The 20,910-nt window shown below is 51.0% G+C and overlaps 1 protein-coding gene across 5 annotated transcripts in view; it reads left to right on the top strand.

Moving 5' to 3' along the window:
* The window catches only part of fam13a (family with sequence similarity 13 member A), a 41,213-nt gene that overhangs the window by 14,187 nt on the left and 6,116 nt on the right, over positions 1-20,910 (top strand). For all 5 annotated transcript variants that reach the window (XM_029259079.1, XM_029259080.1, XM_029259077.1 and 2 more), the window contains 7 exons: positions 7,610-7,651; positions 11,008-11,049; positions 11,160-11,345; positions 11,753-11,915; positions 14,359-14,432; positions 15,214-15,256; positions 19,479-19,608. In XM_029259079.1, the coding sequence (XP_029114912.1) occupies positions 7,610-7,651; positions 11,008-11,049; positions 11,160-11,345; positions 11,753-11,915; positions 14,359-14,432; positions 15,214-15,256; positions 19,479-19,608 (680 nt within the window). The remainder of the gene's footprint in view (positions 1-7,609; positions 7,652-11,007; positions 11,050-11,159; positions 11,346-11,752; positions 11,916-14,358; positions 14,433-15,213; positions 15,257-19,478; positions 19,609-20,910) is intronic.

Below are 20,910 nucleotides of genomic sequence, written 5' to 3'. Positions count from 1 at the left end.
TGACTCCAGCTTTGCTGAGGGTGACGCTTTGTCTCGTGAGTCACCGGTAACCCTGGGTCCTCAGGGTTGTCGGGTTTGGGTTGGAACTCTCGGACATCGGACCCGCTTTAGTAGGGAATGTTGACCGGAGATGTGCACCTGCCTCCTCTCATCTTGTGCCACATGGGTGGAAGTGAACTAGCAGCTAAAATTAGACCACCTGTCTCTGTGGATGCGGCTGTCAGCAGCAGCTGCTCCCTTAAGTTGTGGCTCTCTTCGTCCGGGCCCGTCTGACGTGGGTTCCCGTTTTGTCCCCTAAAGTATGTCGTCTTGGGGTGTTGAGTTCAACAGCCTGGGTGGGAAAGGGTCCTCCCTCTACCGCTTACCGTCGGGGCACTCTGGACAGGACTGAATGTCGAGGCGCTCCGTCCGTGAGACGGTCGCATGGATCGGCAAGTTTCCAGCAGACCCACCGCTGCGCGACTGTTGGGGGTTGTGCCATCTGCCCTCCTCAAACCTGGGATGGTTTCATGTTCCGCTCAGCGTGTCTAATTCAGTTGATGCTTAAACACATAGTTACCGATAGTAAGTATTTGCTGTGACAGCTAGAGCAGAGCACGTTGCAGAGCACGTTGCATAACCCATGGAGGGAAAGGGAAGAGGCATTAATCGATTCGTTTCAATTCATGTTTATATAGTGCTCATCTGCACACAGTATCGCAGAGTGATGAAGAATTAAAGGGCACATACATGAATGACCATTAAAGAACTAAATTCGAAATAAGGCAGACAGTCTTACAAACGTTCTGATCGGAAACAATATATAAGGAAGCTGAGGAAAGGAAAACTTAAAACAAAAAAAAAAAAAAAAAAATCCCAGGTTTAGGAACTGGAAATAAAATAAATCTCAGCCTCATAGTGTATATATTCTAGTGTGCGTATATATGCAGTGTACATCTGTAAGTACACCTCCGTAGAAAACTGTCTATCCACACACACACACACACACACACACACACACACACACACACACACACACACACTGTCTACAACTGCTTTCCCCGAGCGGGTTCATGGCAAGCTGAAGCCCAACCTAGCAACACGGGGCACAAGGCTGAAGGGGGAGGAAACACACCCCGGACAGGACATCAGTCCATCGCAAGGCATGAACCCAAGACCCACCACAGACCAGACCCCTCCCAAACCCACCGCACCCCCCCACTCTATCCATATATACGTATACATAATTAAACGAAAATTTGCAAATGGGGGGAAAAAAATTGTTTATAATCATTTAAGTTTGTGATTTGTGGTACACTATCCACCCTAAAATAAGCTGAATAAAACAAAACAGGCGGCGCAGAACCAAAATTTCAAACCAGTGTCCAAACTGGTATGCATCCTGCTACATTACATTTAGCAGACACTTTTGTCCAAAGCAACTTCCAATGAACTCTATGTAGTGTTATGAGCCCACACACCTTATTCACCGTGGTGACTTACACTGCTAGATGCACTGCTTTCACTGGGTCACTCATCCATACATCAGTGGAACACACACACTCTCTCTGTCACTCACACACTATGGGTGGACCTGAACAGCATGTCTGTGGACTGTGGGAGGAAACCAGAGCACCTGAAGGAAATGGGGAGAATGTGCAAACTCCACACAGACTGAGCAGGGATCGAACCCATGTCCTTTCGCACCACCCAGGTGCTGTGAGACAGGAGCGCTACTCGCTGTGCCACCATGCTACCCTCCGGTCACACAGATTCGGCCCTCGGGTGCCGGGCGCCCCACAGCTAAAGCTGGATTCAACTTGCATGTGAAAGTCTCACAGGAGTGTGAAATACTGCGTTTTCACAAATTGCATGTGCATGGTTAAAGGAAGTGTGTTCACCGGGCTGGACCAGAGTGGTCTCCATGCCCCTCAGACAAACAAGCTCACGTGCTGCAATTGCTAGAGCGAAAAGCACCGCTGGACAAACACGTAGGTGCTGCTGTCGGCTCTTTAGAGCCGCGAATTAAAGAACGAGGGTGCAAAGAAGTACGCCTGGTTGCCGTGTGTCCTGCTGCTGTGGCCGAGGGGAAAAAAGTGTGGAAAATTCCCGGCACTTCAGGAACTTGACGGTGCGGTGCGACCATTGGTCCTCCTTTGTGTTGCCCCGTTACTAAGCTAAGAGAAAATGTCTCCGGGCTTGAACTAATCGCTGTTTAGGTCTTCGTTGTCGAAATCCAGCAGTGATTTATTTAGTCTACTGTCGCATCAAAGGCTGTTATATTGTCCGTGCGCGCACTCGGCAGCGCCCCCTGCAGGTGATACAGCCACTCTGTGCGGCTGCTCCCATCCCACCTTGGTAGACCTAGTCATGGTGAATGAAGCCTGCTCTGCGATGGAGGTCAGGAACCGCTTTGCTGAGCCGCTTCCTCGAAGCTGCCACGCGCCATGGCGCCATTACACGTGTATTCGTTCTTCGTCGGACGGTGTTGTCCAAAGCAATGTGCAACTTCAACAAAACTTCAACAACAGTAGAGTTACGGATCCAAACGCTACTGTTGAGGCACAGCCAGTTTTTCCAAAACCACTATTTTGTGCTGATGAACACAAGAGCATCACCCTATTGAACTGATAGGGAATGCAAAGGTCATCGCGAAAGATGATGTCATGCAAGTTCATGGAGCTGTTTGGAGATCAGGAAAGAAATAGATGTGTTTTGAGACTCTTCAGTCTTGAACATGGTTCAGCAACTCTGCGGGACAGAAGGAGCTCATTCCAGCACGTTGGGGCCAAAACCAATAACCTACGGGCTTTGTTTTGGACACTTGTGAGCAGGACCACCTAGCAGCCAGAGGAGGAGCGGCGCTGCCCTCTTGCTGGGATGTAAGGAGTGATCAGGCCCTGTAGGTACTGGGGTCCTGATCCTTTGACTGTCCTGTATCCTGTAACTAGTGTCAAACTTCACAGAGACAGCTCCAGGAAGTCTAAAGAGAGAGACCTCTGCACACAACAGTACAGGTTTCAGTCTTTGTCAGCCACGGGGCTTCAGGTTCTTAACTCTTTAAGGCGTCGTGTGAATCGTAACACCTAATTCGTCACTTATTTTATCTACTTTAAAATGTTTCTTTTTTAAAAAAAAAATAAATAAATAAATAAACGCTGTTTCCCTCCAAATTTAGTCATAGCCAGTTCGTAATTCATTTGTCCCCTTGCCAGAGTACAAACCCACACCTCCTGGGACAAGTGAAGACAGAGACATACTTCCTTAGAACCAACTGCTTCTTTTCACTCTACAGACTGCAGGCTTCATTAGGAGACACTGGAGGAGGGTGCTATTTGCCCAGTTCCACCCAGGGCCTAGTAGTGTCCCCACTGACCGTAGGTTTCACTCTAGGCAGCAAGAGGGGGAGACCTTCAGCCATCTCTCTCACCCAAGAGGCCAGTTTGTGTTCCATGGATCTCCTTTCAGATGGCCAATGTGGCGAGATAGGGCTTGAACCTGGGTCCCTGCACATAGACACAAAATGGGTCACTTCTAGAAAGCTGATGAAAACCTAGAGGACTTGGATTGTCCAGCATTTGAACCGTAGCAAGGCCTCTATGACTTGGTCTCTATAATTTGACTCCGATGAGTGGAGGCTGAACACCCCCAATGAGTCATCTGAGCCCATAGACCACTTTTCCCTCCAACTGCAGCAGGTACCTTCACAAAGTATCCCTTTGAGTCCACAGCTCCCTGACCAGCGTGACATTCCATTAATCAGCTGGTAAGCACATTAAAACTCATTCCAGAAAATTCCTTGGAAGGCACACCGGGTGCCGAACTGCGAATGCTGAACGCGCACAGAAATATGTTAGGAGTCGGGTCTCGGATGCAGCGAGCTGCCAGCGCCGGGTTGCGTGTGCAGCCAGACTGTAGTTGGTACTTTTCCACGGCCTCTGGAAGGATAAAGAAATTAGAGTTCGCTGAATAAACGGCTTGTTGTTTTCCCAGTATGGTAGTGGGTAAGCAGGATTTCCGTTTCGTAATTCATGACGGCACACATATTACATTAATTCGCTGGTTAGGCTGCGTTAACACGCCATAAAAGTCTCGGTCCAAGAAATGGGAGCCGTTTCAGTCCCTCTTAGATGGGTTGCGAAGTTTACCTTAACGTACCTCTATTTTGATATAAGACACAATATTGTAGAAGCTACTTGGAAAAAGGACTCGTACCTTAATCAGGAGCAGAAGTCCGATTTTTTGCTGGGTTGTGTATCAGTTAGTGATATTGGTTAGCTATAAGATACAGGTCTGGGAACAAGGAAAAAGTCGACCTAATTGATGGGGGTTATTAGAGTCAGCTGTTTGAATACAGTCATTCCTGATTTGGGCCAGTCCTATAAAATATAGCTTTTAACTACTTAAGTAAAAGTCGAGATGTCAAATGGATTCATAGAGGCACATTGTGCCATGATCAAAAGAAATTTCCAAAGACACCCGGAGAAACGTTGACAAATCCTATCAGTCTGGACTTGGTTGCACAGCCATTTTTAATGCTCTGAACCTCAGTCGAACCGCAGTCAAGGACATACTCATCTAATGGATAAAGTTGGGAGCGGTGGTGAATTTATCTAGGAGAGGCTGTTCTGCCAAAATCTCCCCACAAGCAAAGATTAAAATTATTAATGACCTCAGAAAGAACCTGGGAACAACCTGCAGGAATTCCAAGCCTCACTTGGCCTCTGCACAGGGCAGTGTTCATGACTCCGCAATAAAGACTGTGCACAAATGGAATAGGCAGTCAAAGCTAACCACTAATATGAAAATGTGGACACTTTCTTACAGTTGGCCAAAAACCATCTGGATACCTGTCCAGACTTCTGGAAGAATGTTCTGTTGACCCATGACTCAAAAGTAGAACTCTTTGGATGACATGGGGCCCTGTTGAAGTTCCATATGTTATGAAACTTCTACCAGCAGTCAAGCATGGTTCTGGCGATGTGGTGGTCTGGAGATGTTTTGCTGCCATTAAAGGAGCCATGAATTCCTCTTTATACCAACTAACTTTATGGAAGAATCTCAGCCATTCGGTCCATGAGTTGCTGGATAGCCCATCAGTTTCAAGACAATGACTCCAAACATACAAGGGAGTCAACGTGAAAATGGCTGAAAACAAACTAAATAAAAATGATGCACTAGCCTCATTAAAGTCCTGACCTGAATCCGATTGAGATGTTCTGGCAAGACTTGGAAAGAGCTGCTCAGAAACCTGCAAATGCTGTTGAACTAAAGTAGTTCTGCATGCAGGAAGAGGCCAAAATTCCTCCATAGAGATCTGAGACTCCAGTCAATGGCTATAGAAAGTATTTAGTTGCAGTCGTTGCAGCTAAAACTGCAGAGCCAGTTAATGGTCATGAAGGAGCAATTAACTTTTTCACACCTGTGACTGTATCTTGCTTTGTCTTTCACACCAAAGGTAATGACAAAATACTGGTGCAATTTTTCCTTCAGGCTTCATTCATATAGTATTAGAACTGACAAAAAAAATCTGATGAGATTTATTGTGAAAAAGCTGTAGAAACGCAGCAAATCGGAAAGATGCAAATACTTTTTCCCACTACTGCATGTGACAAAAAGCAGAAGACCGTTACCTTGGGTGTTTGAGTTTGTTTTGTTGGCTACCAAGCTTGGCTTTTCGCCGGAAACATTTCATTACCAACTGAGAAGATGACCAGGGTCTAGAGGGAAGAGGATCACATTTAATGAGCGGTCATGATTAGTTGACCAGTTTCCTCAGTCTACACTAACTTTACACTTCGATATGTGAGTTTCTAAAGGAATGTGAGATGACTAATGGTGGTCAATGGCCTCCTGAGTCATAGAGCATTTATGGGAATTTCTGGAGCGAAGCGTTGAGTAGACGTCAAACTCCTTTGTCCTTCGATGAACTGCAGACGTCTTGAAGGATGGCCTCCGTTACCAGTACCCATCGTTGACCGCGTTCGAAGGAGGACTCAAGCCGTGCTGAAGACACGGAGACTCTAGTACTCCTTAGTCGTAACTTGATATTCATGTGTTGTTTTGCGTTACGTGTTCCCATGCAGAAGGCGAATGAAATCCATGACCTTGAGGAGACGGTGTCATGATCGCTTCGGATGAGGGCGACTCATGTGACTGCCGTGTCTTTGAAGCGGACTGAACTTTGGCACAGTTTTGTTTCTGAGCCACAGATACTAATCCTTTGTTTTGGAGCAGGGCAGTGCACCGCGGTACGAGGTGCTAATTTGGAGCTCTCTCCACCGAAGGCCCCCTGCTGCCACGGACTTTGTGGAGGTGCGGCACGTACTACAAATAACTCCGAGCCAAAGAATTCGGGGAATTGTTCATTCAGAAACAATTAAGCCCCAAATTAGCGCTGCCATTGTTTATTTCATCTGAAACCCAGCAGTCCACACAAGGGGAAATTTACTGTATTTGGACACTAAAGGTTTTTGCCTGTCAGCTATTTAGTCAATACCTCAGCTGGAATTAAACCCTTTTTTACCAATAAGAGCAACACAATATTGACCCCCCCGTATGCGGTCATGGTGTTGTAACACGTGTTGCGACATATTTGAAAGACATTTTTTTAAGACACCAGAGAGAACAGGGAAACGACTAAGATCTGGCCGAAGGCTTCCTGTGGCAGAAGACTGTTGAAAACCGATCCGGGTCCGTAAACGTAGGTTTATTAAGCGAGGAGGCAGCAGGTGGCGTAGTTGTTAGGATCACCTCTTAATCCAAGAGCCCGGGTTTGAATCCCTGCCCCTGCTTTGATACCCCTGATCAAGGAACTCGGCATTAATTGGAAGAGTAGAAATTTCCCAGCTGTATAAATGGTTAAATAATTTTAAGTAGCTTGGTTTACAAACCTAACAGTTAGTCACGTAGAAAAAATGACCAGCGATCTTCAACTGAATATCCACAAGGATCTAGAGCTCCGCTCTGTACGTGTACATACATTAAAGTTGTGTATTAATTAATGTGAATAATCATGAAATTATTCATTTAACTGACGCTTTTCTCCAAAGCGACTTGCAATGTTAAGCTACTTATTATTCACCCATTTATACCGCTGGGTAATTTCACTGGAGCAATTCAGGGTAAGTACTTTGCTCAAGGGTACTACAGCTGGAGGTGGGATTCAAACCTGCCACCTTTGGGTCCAAAGGCAGCAGCTCCAACCAGCTGCCACCAAACTTACGGACTCCTTTTACCCTGTTGATTGTTATGAGATCCTCTGCAAAGGGTGACATCTGTGACATCCATGACAGCGTGTGTGTTTACTTGCCTAAAGGTGGGAAACGGGCTATAAACACTGCTTATTGTTGCAAAACTTGTCATATGGCTCTGGAAGAGTGCTGGAAAGCCACGGTGGTGACGGTAATTGTTGGGGACACGTCGAACCTCTGTTCAGAGCCCTGCTCTCTCGCTGTAGGATGGGTATTGTTTTTCGCACGGCGCACATGTTGTTTTTGTATTCGTTTTCTGGATGGACTGCGCATCCATTGTAGCGGTGTTTGTTCACGGGAAACGCGGCGAGAAGGCGAACATTGCGCGGCGCTCACGCGTCTCGTTTTTTTTTTCTTTCTCTCTCTCTCTCCTGCAGCCACGAGGACGACGACAGACCCATATCTCCGTTCTACATGAGGTGAGCCCGACTTGCGAGTGGAAACCAAAACAAACGAGGAAAAAGGCGGGAGAAAAAAAAAAAAAAAGGTATTGACAGTGGAAAATGCAGGGAACTGGGGGATTTGGCGGAGGGGACCCACGTGAGGGTGCTCGCTCCGTGTGTGCGTCGCTGGATTTCCAGGAGGCCGGCACACGTGTGGGGTCGCGCCGAGCGACGACGAGCCAATCCGCACGTCCGTAACATGTCTCGTTGTGCTGCCGAACGTGATTGGTCGCTTGGACTGTTGTGGGAATGGACCCAGTGGGCATTAACCTTTCAAACTCGCCACAAATTGTTCACCCATAGCCTTGCCTCTTAGTCTGCATCTGGGGTGCAAGAAGTGGGACTGGTCATTTTTGTAATTGTTTTGACTAATCCCCCCCACACACACTCTCCGTGTGGAATGAGGCCTCTGGGATTTAGCAGTGCAACCCTGGTACTTTACCACATAACATGTTATGTTTAGTCAACCTCTGTATTCCCAGGGTCTTTTTTTTTTTTTTTTTCTCCATATTTGTTTATTGGCGAAATAAACGCCGTCTGGACAGGTTGATGCTGCCGTCGAGGTTTTGAAGTCGTTCAGGTTGGGTCCTTCAGCTCAAGGGTATGATGGAAGTCCTCCCATAATCCAAGCCTCTCTTTCTCACAACGACGAGTTCCTCGAACTCTTCTCTAAGGAGGGACAGCAGGTGGCGTAGTGCTTAGAGCTGTTGCCCTAACCCCTAAAAGAGCTGAAACTGGATCCCACATCCTCTTATAGTGCCCTTGATCAAGGAACTTACCAAAAATGGCTTCAGTAAAAATTACCCTGATCTTTAAAGGAGTAAATAACTTTAAGCAGTACCTGAATCAACTAAATTAAAATTGTTGTTGTTGATAAATCCGTATTTCCACAATGTCCCACAACGACGATGCCGTCACCTGAGCTCGCCAGCCGAAATGTCCCTGCGAACTGAGCGCGTGGTTCTGCTGAGCTGCGATGTTGCTGATAAGAAAGCAGTTTGAGAGTTTCCCTCGTTCCGCCTTCCTCCCAGTGCTTCTTTGGCCACTTTTACGCCAGTGTTTACCCAATGGGGAGGGGGCAGGGTTGAGGGGGGCGCACCGGTGTGTCACTCGACCCTTTCTCGTTCCCGGCTTTGAACCCCTGGCGCAGTTCTCAGCACCTCCTGTTGGCGTCTTCCAGTACGTGTTTCGGGTTTTCGGGCCCATCTGTAAGCCTGCCTAGAGCAGCGTGTGCTCGGGGGTGCTCGCTCTGCGACTGCGGGGTGGTGGGGGTCACCGAGCCGTGTGGCGCGCTGTCCGAGGGTGCGCGAAGACCCCTACCCCCCTTCCCCGGGATTAGGCTTGGTTCCGTTCTCTTGACCTTTTACTGCAAGGTATTGCCAGAGTACACTTCAGATGTAGGGTTCTGGGTGATTCGAGAACATTCCGTGAGCACCAGGGTGCCACGCTAACCGAGCCGCCTGGCCGTTGACCTCTCAATGGCAGTAGCGTGCCTGCTACCAGCTGGCGGTTAATGCTCCTAGGGTTTTCTAGAAGATTCCCGTCGGCTCTTTCAGGCGACGTGCGGGCCGTGGATGAGATACGGGGATAGTTATGAGGGGAGTCACCGCGATCGAGGCACACGCGCCGTAGGTCATCCCACTAGCATGCCCGGCGCCCGCCTAAGCAGACTGTTCCAGGGTGTGATGTCACTCCTGCCACCTGTGAGCCTGTCGAGAAGTTATCCAAGCGTCAGCGGTGCTTTTTTGGTGCGATGGGCAACCCGTGTGGGCTGAGAGTAGTCGCGGGAGGGGGCGGGGGTGCCAAGTCCAGGATGAAGATGTGTCTGCGGCTGTGAGAAGCTGTTGCCATGACACCAGATGTGGTTGTGGTTTACTCTGTAGACGTGATTTTCAGTGCCAGTTAAACCCACGGTGTGACATTTCATCTCCTTTTGAGTGGCAGTTTTAATGTGAGAGAGGTTTTCAACAATGGCACTGAAAAATTGTCCTATGGTCTACAGTAATGTGGTAAAAAGAGGAAGTGTGAAAAGCTCCATCTGGGAGCAAAAATAATAATGGAAATATTAATAATTCAGTATCAATATTAAAAGAGGTCATTTGAAAACAGTCAGATGTTTAGATTTTTTGTGGCTCCTCCCACCGTCGTCTCATTGGTCCTTTTTTTTTGTACATTCTGTGCCAGCCAGGCTTTGGCTCCACCCCCTTTCAAGGTGATATAATGGGTGTCCTTTATGTACAACATATAAAAACTGTTTATCCACAACATTTAAAGCTGCTTGCCAAATATTTGATGGTCTTTCAAGTGGGTTACATCTGAGCCTACAAAAGTGTGACACCGCAGTGTGGGGCAGAGTGCATGGGATATATAACCATGTTTTGGTAAGGTAACTTTCCAAAAGTCCCATCTGATTTTTGTTTTGGTAGATAAAGTTGGACAACTTGTCAGCTAGGAGCAGGGCACGAGGACAAGGGTGGTGTTGGGAGATGCCCTGTTAGGTGGAGGAAATTTCAGACCCAGTCCGCGGTTGAAGATAAGGTCCCCCCTCCCACTAAAGCTCAGGGTTCGGGTTCAAATTGGACCGTATGACTAGGTCAGTGCCAAGGTGCAGATTATTACTACAGCCGTTTTTGTTTCAACAGTCAACTTTTCCCAGCTATTGTGCCCAGTGCTTTCCCATTACCCATAATGCACCTTGATGACGTCTCATCACAGAATGGTCATAGCAGGACCTGTATGTAAAGGCGTTCAGCGCTCATCCCCCTCCCCCCCCCCGCGACATGCGTCAGGTTCTGCCGTCGGCCTCTGCGCTCCCGCGGTGCGATCTGGTCATTATCCCAAACAACCAGTTTATCTCCTCATCATTGTGCGCTCCTCGCCCAGCGCTTATGACGCTCTTGCTGTCAGTGTAAACATGCGTGTGTTCGTGACGTGTGACGGCCTCGAGGCAAACGCCCGGGTCACCTTTCAGGTCCTTGTTTAACTTTTCCGAACAGACGGCAGCACAAGGGTGAAAAAGGAGTTTAAAGTTGAGGTTAGCCTAACCCTAACCCTAAAGCACCGCGCCCTCTGCTGGCCATTTACATTCAGTGTGATAGGGAAGCACCTGCGAGTTGGAAGCCCCTCTTGGGACCCGTGTTCCTGGCGGTGAAGCGACAGATGGCCGCTGGAGTGCATCCCTATGCCGAGGTGAAGCAGGGCTCCCCGCCCCCTCCAGGAGCAGGTCCCATTGGGGAGGGGGGGCACATGCACCCTGTGAGACCCGGACAGACCCGTCTGCGTCCACCTACCACACGTGTCCTCTAACCGAGGTCCTCTCTTGTCCCCTCCAGCGCGCTGCCATCGTCTCCACAGCACAGGGCAAAGGCCGCAGAGTAAGTATTGGAACCCGACGCAACTGTCTGCACGTGTTGCATCATTGCTCTTCCGTGTTGATTTGCTGAGATTCGCCAACTTTGACTTTATCTCTGTCTCTGCGCCCCAGTGTCCTGGAGAGGACCGTCAAGTCTGCCGTGGAGCAGCACCTCTTTGGCGGACGTGTCTGCGGGGGTCAAAGTTCAGAGGACTCGGAGCAAGTAGCACGGGCCCCCCCAGCCCCTCCGACCCCCACGGCGCGCCAGAGGCGACGGCAGCAGAGGGAGCAGCTGCAGGAGCAGAGACACAACAACACGTAGGTGCACCCCCCTCCTCCCACCCCCACACCTTGCGCCATCGCAGGTCAGGAGTGTCTGTTTTGGCATTACAGAATGTCTCGTGAAGGACGACACCTAGAGCACTCCTAATCTGTGTTGACATGGAGCCCGGCGCACTCAAAACAGGGATTATGGGAAAACGGCGTGTGGTGTCGAGAGCAGCCAGTAGGACATGTCAATAGCGCAGGTGCATATAAACAGAATTGGGAGGAGAGACGGGACGCACTTTTGCAGGAGGAGGGTGCGAGTGCTGCAGGTTTCAGGCTCGACCTCTGCAGCTCGTCGCCACCACCGCCACTCCTCGGTCTGGACGCGCCACGACCACGCAGGCTTCGCAGGGCCTCTCCCCTCCGGCGCCGCCCACTGAAGGGTTCTGTTCCCGCAGGGAGGACGGCGACAAGGAGAACATCCCGGCGGTGCTCGATACTCCCGGGGAGGGGGACAGGAGGCTGGGTCGCCAGGGTCACACCCAGGGAAGCCCGAGGTTGAGGCAGCCCAGAGAGAACCCCACGCTGGCCCAGCTCCAGGACAACCAGCACTCACCCTCTGTGAGTATTATTAATAATAATAATAATAATAATAATAATAATAATAATAATAATAATAATAAATGTATCCATCAACAACAATTGCTTGTGTGACACAGGATTACGGTGATCCAAAGCCTATTTCGGAAACACAGGGTGGGACACTGTGTGCCCTGGATGCAATGCCAATCAGATCTCTTCCTCACACACACACACACACACACACACACACACACACACGCGTCTACTTTGAGTGTATCCACACTTAGCAGTTGTCACTCATTTGTACAGTTAGTTTATTGGGTTCCTCTACATGGGCCTTGAACCCACAACCTCCTGACTACAAGCCTGTGTCTTTAAGCACTTTTTGCCCCACAAGTGCTGCTTTTCTTGGGTCACTAGGAGGCGTAGCGGTTAGAGCTGGATCCTTGTGCTCCAAGGTCCCAGGTTCGACACCCACTTCTGTTGTGCTAATCTCGATCAAGATATTTCCCCTGAATAGACGAGGTAAAAATGACCCAGCGGTGTAAAAGAGTAAAAACTGTCAGCTGCTCTGGAGAACAGTGTCAGCGAAAAGGGTAAAGAAGTAAATAAGTTGGTCCTGGGCTGCAGGAGTCCTGTGACTGTTACGTTGTGACCGTCAGCTTTCTTTGCGTGTTTAAGCCCCCAAGATGCTGGTCTCATCTCATGACTGTTGGTTTGACGACCCCCCCCCCCGCAGCCCACGGATGAGCCGGGTTCGAGCGGGCATCCCCGCAGGGCCGTGTTTACCTGCTCTACAGAAGTGTCTCTTCTCATCCGGGGAGCACTAATCTTGTTTTCCGGCCCTTTAACACCTCGCCTCGCTTCTCGGAAAGCGGCCCACGAACGTACGGCGCGTTTTCGGTGTGAGTCAGAGCTCCGACCCAGATCTGGCGTCAAAGCGCCGAGGCCGGCTCGGCAACGGCTCGGCGAGATCAGCCCTCGCCGCTAAGAGCCTTAGCGTCCGAGGACTGATCCGCTGGTACGGCGCGCGGGGCCTTTCCGCCGCGGTCTCCTTTGGTGGCAGGAGAGTCGCGCTGAAAGTTCATTCATGCGCTTGAGCCCCGTTCTGGAAAAGGCCACGTGACCCGGCATCCCATCGCCGAGCGCTTCTGGAGCTCGGAAACGCGCCTCGCATTGTTTACGGCGGTTCTCGGAGGGGAGAGGCGGCGCCTCTACGTGCCCTGCGTGGGACGTGGGTTCCGAAAATAAACGCGAGTCCTGCGGTGCGATAGAGACGCTGCCGTTGGGATAGAGGGACGTTACATCATGCATGAGTGAGATGTGCTCCTCTCCCCAGCTGCTCGCTCATTAAATATGTAGTATCATATTCTATTTTTACAGCAGGCCGCACGATCCCAGGCACAACGGCGGGGGAGGTTCTGGGCCACCAGAGCCACCAAAGCCGCTTGGCTGCTCTATCCTTCTCCCACTGCATTGTGGGACGCACTGCCGGCAAGGTGTCCCACCTTACCTGTGGGTAACGTCCTGGGCTGTTTATATGTGTTAAACCACTGAGAAATAGCATTTAAGGACAAGGATTGAGCTCTAAACACACACACGTTACTGGACCTGTCCCAATATCTGACCTGCACTCCATGTGGGGTCACTGCGCCAAAGTGACTGACAGCTACCCACCTAGCCCAGATAGGCCAGACCGGAGGCGAGGGGCGGGGCTTAACGGCAAAGAGTTACCGCTGAACGTTGGATGTCACGGCTCTTGGGGATTGTAGTCCTCCTTTCTCCCGCTGGTTGATTTCATTATTATTGATTTTATTATGCATTAAGACTCGTAAGCCTTGTTACGGCACGCAAACGCACACAGCCGTCCACCTGTGTCTCTTTAGAGAAATTTTGGCATGTTTTGGTGGAAACGCTGCGGTACCTGGATTGGTACGTCTCTTTCACAACCTGGGTGGGTGTATTCAGCGTCATCCTGCTGACGGGGGCTCAGCTGGGGATGATGACTCCACTGGTCACCGGTATAACCCCATATAGACTGTGATCATCACCTTGGGGGGGTCATATGAACACCGAGGGCAATTCATCTCCTCTGTGAGTCCAACACGCACGAGGCCCCTGTGTTCTCCCTCGGCTCTCCTCCGCAGCCGCAAATGAATATTCCTTAGAGCGTCCGTCAATTAAGGCTCGGGCTCGTTGGACGCACGGGGTGTGGGATCGCAAGCTATTCTGGCGAGATGCTTCTTTATTTCCAACAAATCTGCCAAGTTAATGCAACCATAATGGTAAAACGCGGGGGGGGGGAACATTTAAAGCCTAATGCCACTTAATTTTATGTGCGCTCAAATTTTTTTCGAGTTCAGCCCCCATCAAGCGCTCTTGCTCATAAGGACGTGCACCACGTTGGGAAGGAGAGAAGTTTGGCGCATTCGCGATGATGTAATGAGCTCCGTGTGTTGATTTATTTATTTGTTCTGTCAAGGCGGAGGAATGTCTAAGCGCATCTCCGGCACAAGACCGAACAGGAGCATCCGACACGGAGGCGGCGGACAGACGGTATGGCCCTGAGGGCAGAGCATCGCCGCCTTTTCCTTCGTCTCATTAATAGCCATCGTTTTTCTGCAAAACAGACCATCTCATCATACACACAGTGCTGCTTGAAAGTACGTGACCCCCCCGTCCCTTAGTTTCACCACAAAACGGGTATTTAATGAGCATCAGTGTTTCTCATATGACATAAAAGGTGTGTGATGAGCAACACACAAGTAGTGCAGGTGTAAAAATGCACGAACCCCAAGTTGCATTGGTTGAATCAGGTAGGCAAGTAGAATCGGGTGTGTAAATCAGAGTAACTTGTTAATTTTAGTTATTCAGTTTATTCTAATATTTTATGCAGTTCAGTTAAATTCAATTTATTATAGAGTGCTAGTTTCACACAGTGACACAGAGTGCGGAACACAAGTATGTCTACTGGCCATGGAAGAAAAGAACAAAAAAGTCCCAATCGAAAGGCAAGGGACAAAACAAACAACCTTTTGGGCTCCAAGTGCCAGTGGGTGCCCACCCCTCCTGGGTATTCTACATTAATAAAAATCTGGGACAGTTTACAAGTGATGATAATATAGCTGGATAATGACCATCCTTATTGGGTTCACATACTTTCCAGCAGCGCTGCAAGTATATATTTTTTTTATACTTTCACCTGAAATGGCTCGGCTTGATCCCTGCGCTTAAGTTCGAACGAGTTGGGTTTCGTGCCTTTGATTGGGTAAAAGTCGTGGGCTAAAGGGGCTGATGTGGGTGAAACGTGACGTCCGTCTTCCCCTCGTCCTTCCAGGAGGGACGGCCGCAAGGAAAGCGACTCGGGACTACCGTCGCAGGTGAGCTGCAGCTTCATACTATGATTCTCGTGCTGCGGGGTTTGAGTCGTCACCTTAAAATCTTGACGGTCTTGGGTTCGAATCCCCCCTCCTGCTCTAATACCTTAGATCAAAGTACGCACCCCGCGCTGACCCTGTAAATGTACGTAACTCTGCAAGTCACCTTGGTGAAGTGTCAGATAAGCACAGGTTAATAGTAATAATAGTAATAATAATAACAACAGGTGGAGCAGATTTGTATCAATAGGTCAGTTTTGTCACGATGCGGTACCTTGCTGCCACTATGGTATGTGTTTATAAACCCAACGTGTTGAGTGCATTGTGGGTACTTTGTCAGTACAGGGGGTCCCCCTTCCAGCAGCTAGATGCGGAGAACCGCCGGGCGCCGCTGCCGAATTGTGTCAAGGGTGAAAATGCAAAACGCGCTGACCTTTCGCGGCAAGTGGGACGCAACACCACTATATTTGGAGACGAGTATGAAAACAAGGGACCAGCTGCTGTTCTAAATACACACACACACACACACACACACACACACACACACACCTCCTTGTCCAATATAGGGCACTGAGAACACTGTGCTCGGGGTGTCTGGGGGGGGCAGGGAAGTTCTGTTCTGAATGTTTCTGACGGGGGCCGGAAGGTCCGGGGTCGAGGGGGGAGTGGCTCGCATAGCTACCCCTCCACTTTCCGAGGGATCCCCGAGCTGTATTGAGCGCCTCCCCCTGCCCCCCAGGGAGGAAAAGAACAGAGCGCTCCGGAGTGAATCCCGAGGGGAGGGGCAGTGGCGAGCTGCAGATCGGAGCCCGTAACAGCACCCCCCCCACCCAGCACCCTACCGCCTGCACCGTTTTGTACGCTGTTGTGTTTGCATCAGCTACGCGTTTGCTGGGGAGGGGTCAGAACGCCTCGACATGTGGCTTTCTCTCACACGTGCACGCGCGCGCACACACCCCCCACACACGGTCGCATCCGCAACGCTCCCACACGCAGCCCGTGGATCCTGCCATCTGTTGCATCAGCCTGCAGGACGGCGGCCAAACGCACACGTGTGGGGGCTGCAGCCTTCACTTTGCACGGCGCATCGAATAAAAGAGAGATGGTTCGCCAGCCGCGGGCGGAGCAGCGACACCGCAATGTGCGTGTTTAAAGGTTAAGGGAAAAGAAAACAGAACTTTTCCTATTTATCTTTATAGTATTGCTTTTGGGTAGGAAATGACAAAAATACACAAAACGTGTAGTTAAGGCTCTGGAGCCTGTAAGGACCCCACCGTAGTAATGCTGAAAAAGTTCACTTGCAGGGATCCTGTAAAATATGGAGCTGTATGAAAAACTGAGCTTATTGAAATAATAATAAGAAGCATTTTTCAGTATTTTATTGCTGTTGCTGAGCAAATTTATACAAGTTTTTATTTATATCTGCTTTGATAGTGTTGAAGGTCAGTTTTGGTGTTTCGCATTTAAAAAGAGCAGTATAGATTTTTTTTTTTTAACCCCACCCCCTGTGTGCATGTGCGTTCCTCATGGCGTCTGTAACATGACACTTCCCCCACCGCCCCTCCCGTTGGAGATGTTGTTGTTCAAGTAGCCTGTGCTTGTCTGCGTTGCACACAAGAGCAGGGCCCCTAGGGGCCAAAGGTCAGCGGGGGAAGCAAGGCTACAAAGGTCAGCGCTGACCTTGGCATGCATGGTGTTTGATCCATGGCAGGAAGGAAAGTTAGTGAGTGAGTGAGTGAGTGAGTGAGTGTGTGTGTGTGTGTGTGTGTGTGGCCGCGCCATGCCGCCATTCAAGGATGTTGAGAAAACGCTTTTAGCAACGGCAGTTAGAGCAGTCGTATTTCGCTCAAAGGACCCGGGTTTGAATTCCCCTCTTGCTGTAGTACCCTCGATCAAGGTGCTTAACCCGGCACCGATACAATAAAAATTACCCAGATGTTAAATGGGTAAACCGCTCAAGTAGCTTAGAGTTGCTTTGAAGAGAGCTGTGAGATAAATGAATAAATAATTATAGTAAAAAATTAATCTGTGCAGAATAAGTGATGGAGTAGTGGGGCGTGATCGCACACCTCCCCTACGCTGCAAGTCCACAGCGAGTAGATGGAATGGGCCGGAAATTTCACAATGATCTCTCGCTGCGTCATGCGATAAATGAATGTGGGCGGAGCCTGTGGGTCCTGAGGGTGCAGACCCTACCTTCGAGACTGGCGGGTGGCCGGAGATGAACCTGCCAACGCCACTGATCCGAAGCGCTTCGGAACGGAGGCGAGCGAGGGCCGACCGGTAAAAGCGGTCATGTAGGAAAGTCAGCCGGAGGCGACAATGAAGTACTGTGCGATGCGCGTTTGGGCCCCCCCGGCGGATGATCTCATCCAGACGGAAGTCGATCGGGTCTTATGCATCAGATTACTGCGCCGCAAATCTCCGTGAGGGAGACTGGCCCATGCGCTGCCATCGTGGCGCGGCGGGTCCGAGGTTCCCTGCTAATCCCCCCCTCCCCCCCTTCTTTTGTTTGGCCCCGTAGCGCGTCGCTAACCGAGCGCTCCCAGCGCTGCGCCGAGCCAGTAGCCCTCGCACGTACATCTGATGTAGTACTTCTCTCTTTCCACACTGCGCTTTTGTTTTTCTCGTGCTTGTAGCGATCTAACAAACGTGCACATTGATCACAATTATTCATTTATCCGACTCTTTTCCCCAAAGCAATGTTATTCTCTAAAAAAAAAAAAAAAAAAAAAAAGTGATTTACCTATTTATAGAGCAGAGTAATTTTTACTGTATCAGTTTACCCTGATCAAGGGTATTACAGTGGAATCACACACACACACACAGTCTGATACCGCTTGTCCCATGCGGGGTTGCGGGGAGCCGGAGCCTAACCCGGCAACACGGGGCGTAAGGCTGGAGGGGGAGGGGACACACCCAGGACGGGACGCCAGTCCATCGCAAGGCATCCCAAGCGGGACTCGAACCCCAGACCCACTGTACCACCGCACCCATACACACACACACACACACACACACACACACACACACACACACACACACACACACACACACACACACACACACACACATTTTCAGAACCGCTTGTCCCATACGGGGGTCACAGGGAACCGGAGCCTACCCGGCAACACAGGGCGTAAGGCCGGAGGGGGAAGGGGACACACCCAGGACGGGACGCCAGTCCGTCACAAGGCACCCCAAGCGGGACTCGAACCCCAGACGCACCGGAGAGTAGGACTGCGGTCCAACCCACTGCGCCACCGCACCCCCCAGTAGAATTACCTGTATGCTAAAAATGGAACCACATGTTTATATATATAATATACATGCGCGTGCGCATATATGTAAAATGCAAAGCACAGGGCAAAGTGACACACGTGTCCCACGTCTCGAGGAGGTGCTGTAGAAGCACTGGGACACGGTGAGAGGCTGTGGCTCATTTCCTGATCAGAGCGGTTCACCCAGTGTGGGAGGGGGATAGTTCCCAGAAAGTATACTCACACTTTACACTGGTACTGTACAATGTAAATGCTTAAATGGTAACCACGGCAACCCTGGCAGCAGAACAAAGGAAAGGGCCCTGGGTGCTCCTGCGCCTCCCACAGAAACGGTTCAATCGTTCCAAAAATAGGGGACGGACACACACACACACACACACGCACACATCCAGCAACACAACAAGGGACGGAAATCACCAACGACCCCCCCCCCCCTTTTCCAGCGGCCGCATGTGAGCACATGGCACACGTAGACGGACGCTGCGTCACCCTGCTGCACGCGCGCACACACACAATGCAGCGGGGGGTGAAGGTGACAGGCAGTACTGCGTGCGCTGCGTGCTGACTGTGTGTCCACTTCCTTCTTCACCACACCCACCTACCCACCCCTCCCGCCCTGCGCGCCGTTCACCTCCGCTAGCTACCGAGAAAAACAACTCCGGGAGCTGCTTCGGGCCCAGTGGACGTTTGTTGGAGCGTAGGGCCCCCGGGGGGGGAGGGGTCTGGGGGCAACATGTAGGGTTGGGGGGGGCAGAGGGGAGCAAAAAAAAAAAAAAAAAAAAGGGGAAAAAGAAGCAGTGTGAAAGGCAGATGGGTGGATGTTTTGGCCCGCTCCGGCAACCAATCAGATTGGAGGGGAGGCGGGGCCATGCGGAGGCACGGCATGCCTGAACTTAAGAAGAGAGCGACTCTGCCCCCGTCGTTTGTTTTGTCGTCCGCTGCAGACGTTGGCGATGAAGATCCAGGAGACGCAGAGCGAGGTGGGGAGGGCGCCGCGAGGCCCCCAGACGGACGCCTGCGAGGACGTGCCCCGCCTGGACCTGTCGGCGCTCACGGAGGACAGCCATTGGGGAGGTATTGCTCCTCGTGCCGGGCCGCGCCGCCGGGGGGCTCGGGGCGGGGAGGGGTCCTCTGTTTTTCAGGAGCTGCTCCTGCGAACTTGAACTCTGGTGCCCCGCGCATGGAGCTGGGGACGTGGGCGGACATGTGCCTGTTGAGACCCTGCTGGAGATGCGCTCGCAGGGCGGCGTTCGCGCTCCCAAATGCGTGGGACTCGCGTGCCGCGGCACGCGTTCGCACACGTCTGAGGGGCTTTCGGCGTCGTTTCTGTCCTGCGAGAGCAGCTCTGGCGCAAACGCTCTTCTCGCACACGTTCCTTCCTGCGTCGATTCCTTTTTCCGAAAGGGACTCTCGTCCGCACGGGAACCGCTCGATCTTAAGCATACGCCGTGTTTTTACTCTTGGGGAAGGTTGCGACCGGATGCGATCGAAGAGCACGTCGGATTTCGAGCCCCGTTTTGTGTCGCTTGGTCCGCGTTGCACATAACCTGCAGCGATCCATAAAAACAACTGCAGTCATATTTATGCTCTCCGTACATATTCTTTGACGCAGCAGTACTGGTAGAAAACGCTGTAAATGCGACGCCTGGTACGTCCACCTCAGCACAGTGCGGAACGTTCAGGATACTTTGAGATTTTTGTTACTGGATATTTTTTTTTTTTCCCCTAATACGCGCGTGTGTTTGGGACTCTTGACAGGACCTGGTCGGTCGATGCGTGGCTCTCACAGGTAGGTGGCAGCACCGAGTCGGGGAATGGCCACGCGCTCCACGGAGACAGTTCAGTGTTGTTCTTTTTTCTGGTTGGATGACACCGGGAACGGCGCGCGGGGGGGGGCGGGCGCTGGGTGTGTTTTCACACGCGTGGACGAGCGATTCCCTCACCGTGCCTTTCCAAGCGCGCTCAACTTTGCTCGACTTGGCCGCGCCCGGTTTCCCCGCGACCCTGGAAACTCGAGTCTCGTCAAGACGAGTATTTTTCACATTTGTTCCCTCGGCGGTGTTTCCCGTCCAAAGAACTAGAAGGCTTGACTGGGGCACTGAGGGCGATTTCGAAATGTCTAAACGTACGGAATCCGGCGTGGAGCTTCCGAGGCGTCCGTCGTGTCTCCGGACCATCCAAGCAACGAGCAAAGTCGATGTCCGGAGGCCGCTCCAGTCCCGCGGGGGGGGACGGCCGGACGCACGTCGCTCAAAGTGTTAGCGGCGATGCAAAGCCGAGCCTCCGCGGGCTCCGCCCACCAGCTGCACTGTTTGTTAGGAGGGAAGGGATCGTTACTAGTGGCGGTGCAGGAAAACAGTTCTCTCTGGCTCAGAT

This window comes from Scleropages formosus, chromosome 16 (genome assembly GCF_900964775.1).
Source record: "Scleropages formosus chromosome 16, fSclFor1.1, whole genome shotgun sequence".
NCBI classification, from domain to species: domain Eukaryota; kingdom Metazoa; phylum Chordata; class Actinopteri; order Osteoglossiformes; family Osteoglossidae; genus Scleropages; species Scleropages formosus.
This window is presented reverse-complemented; position numbering and strand designations above follow the sequence as displayed.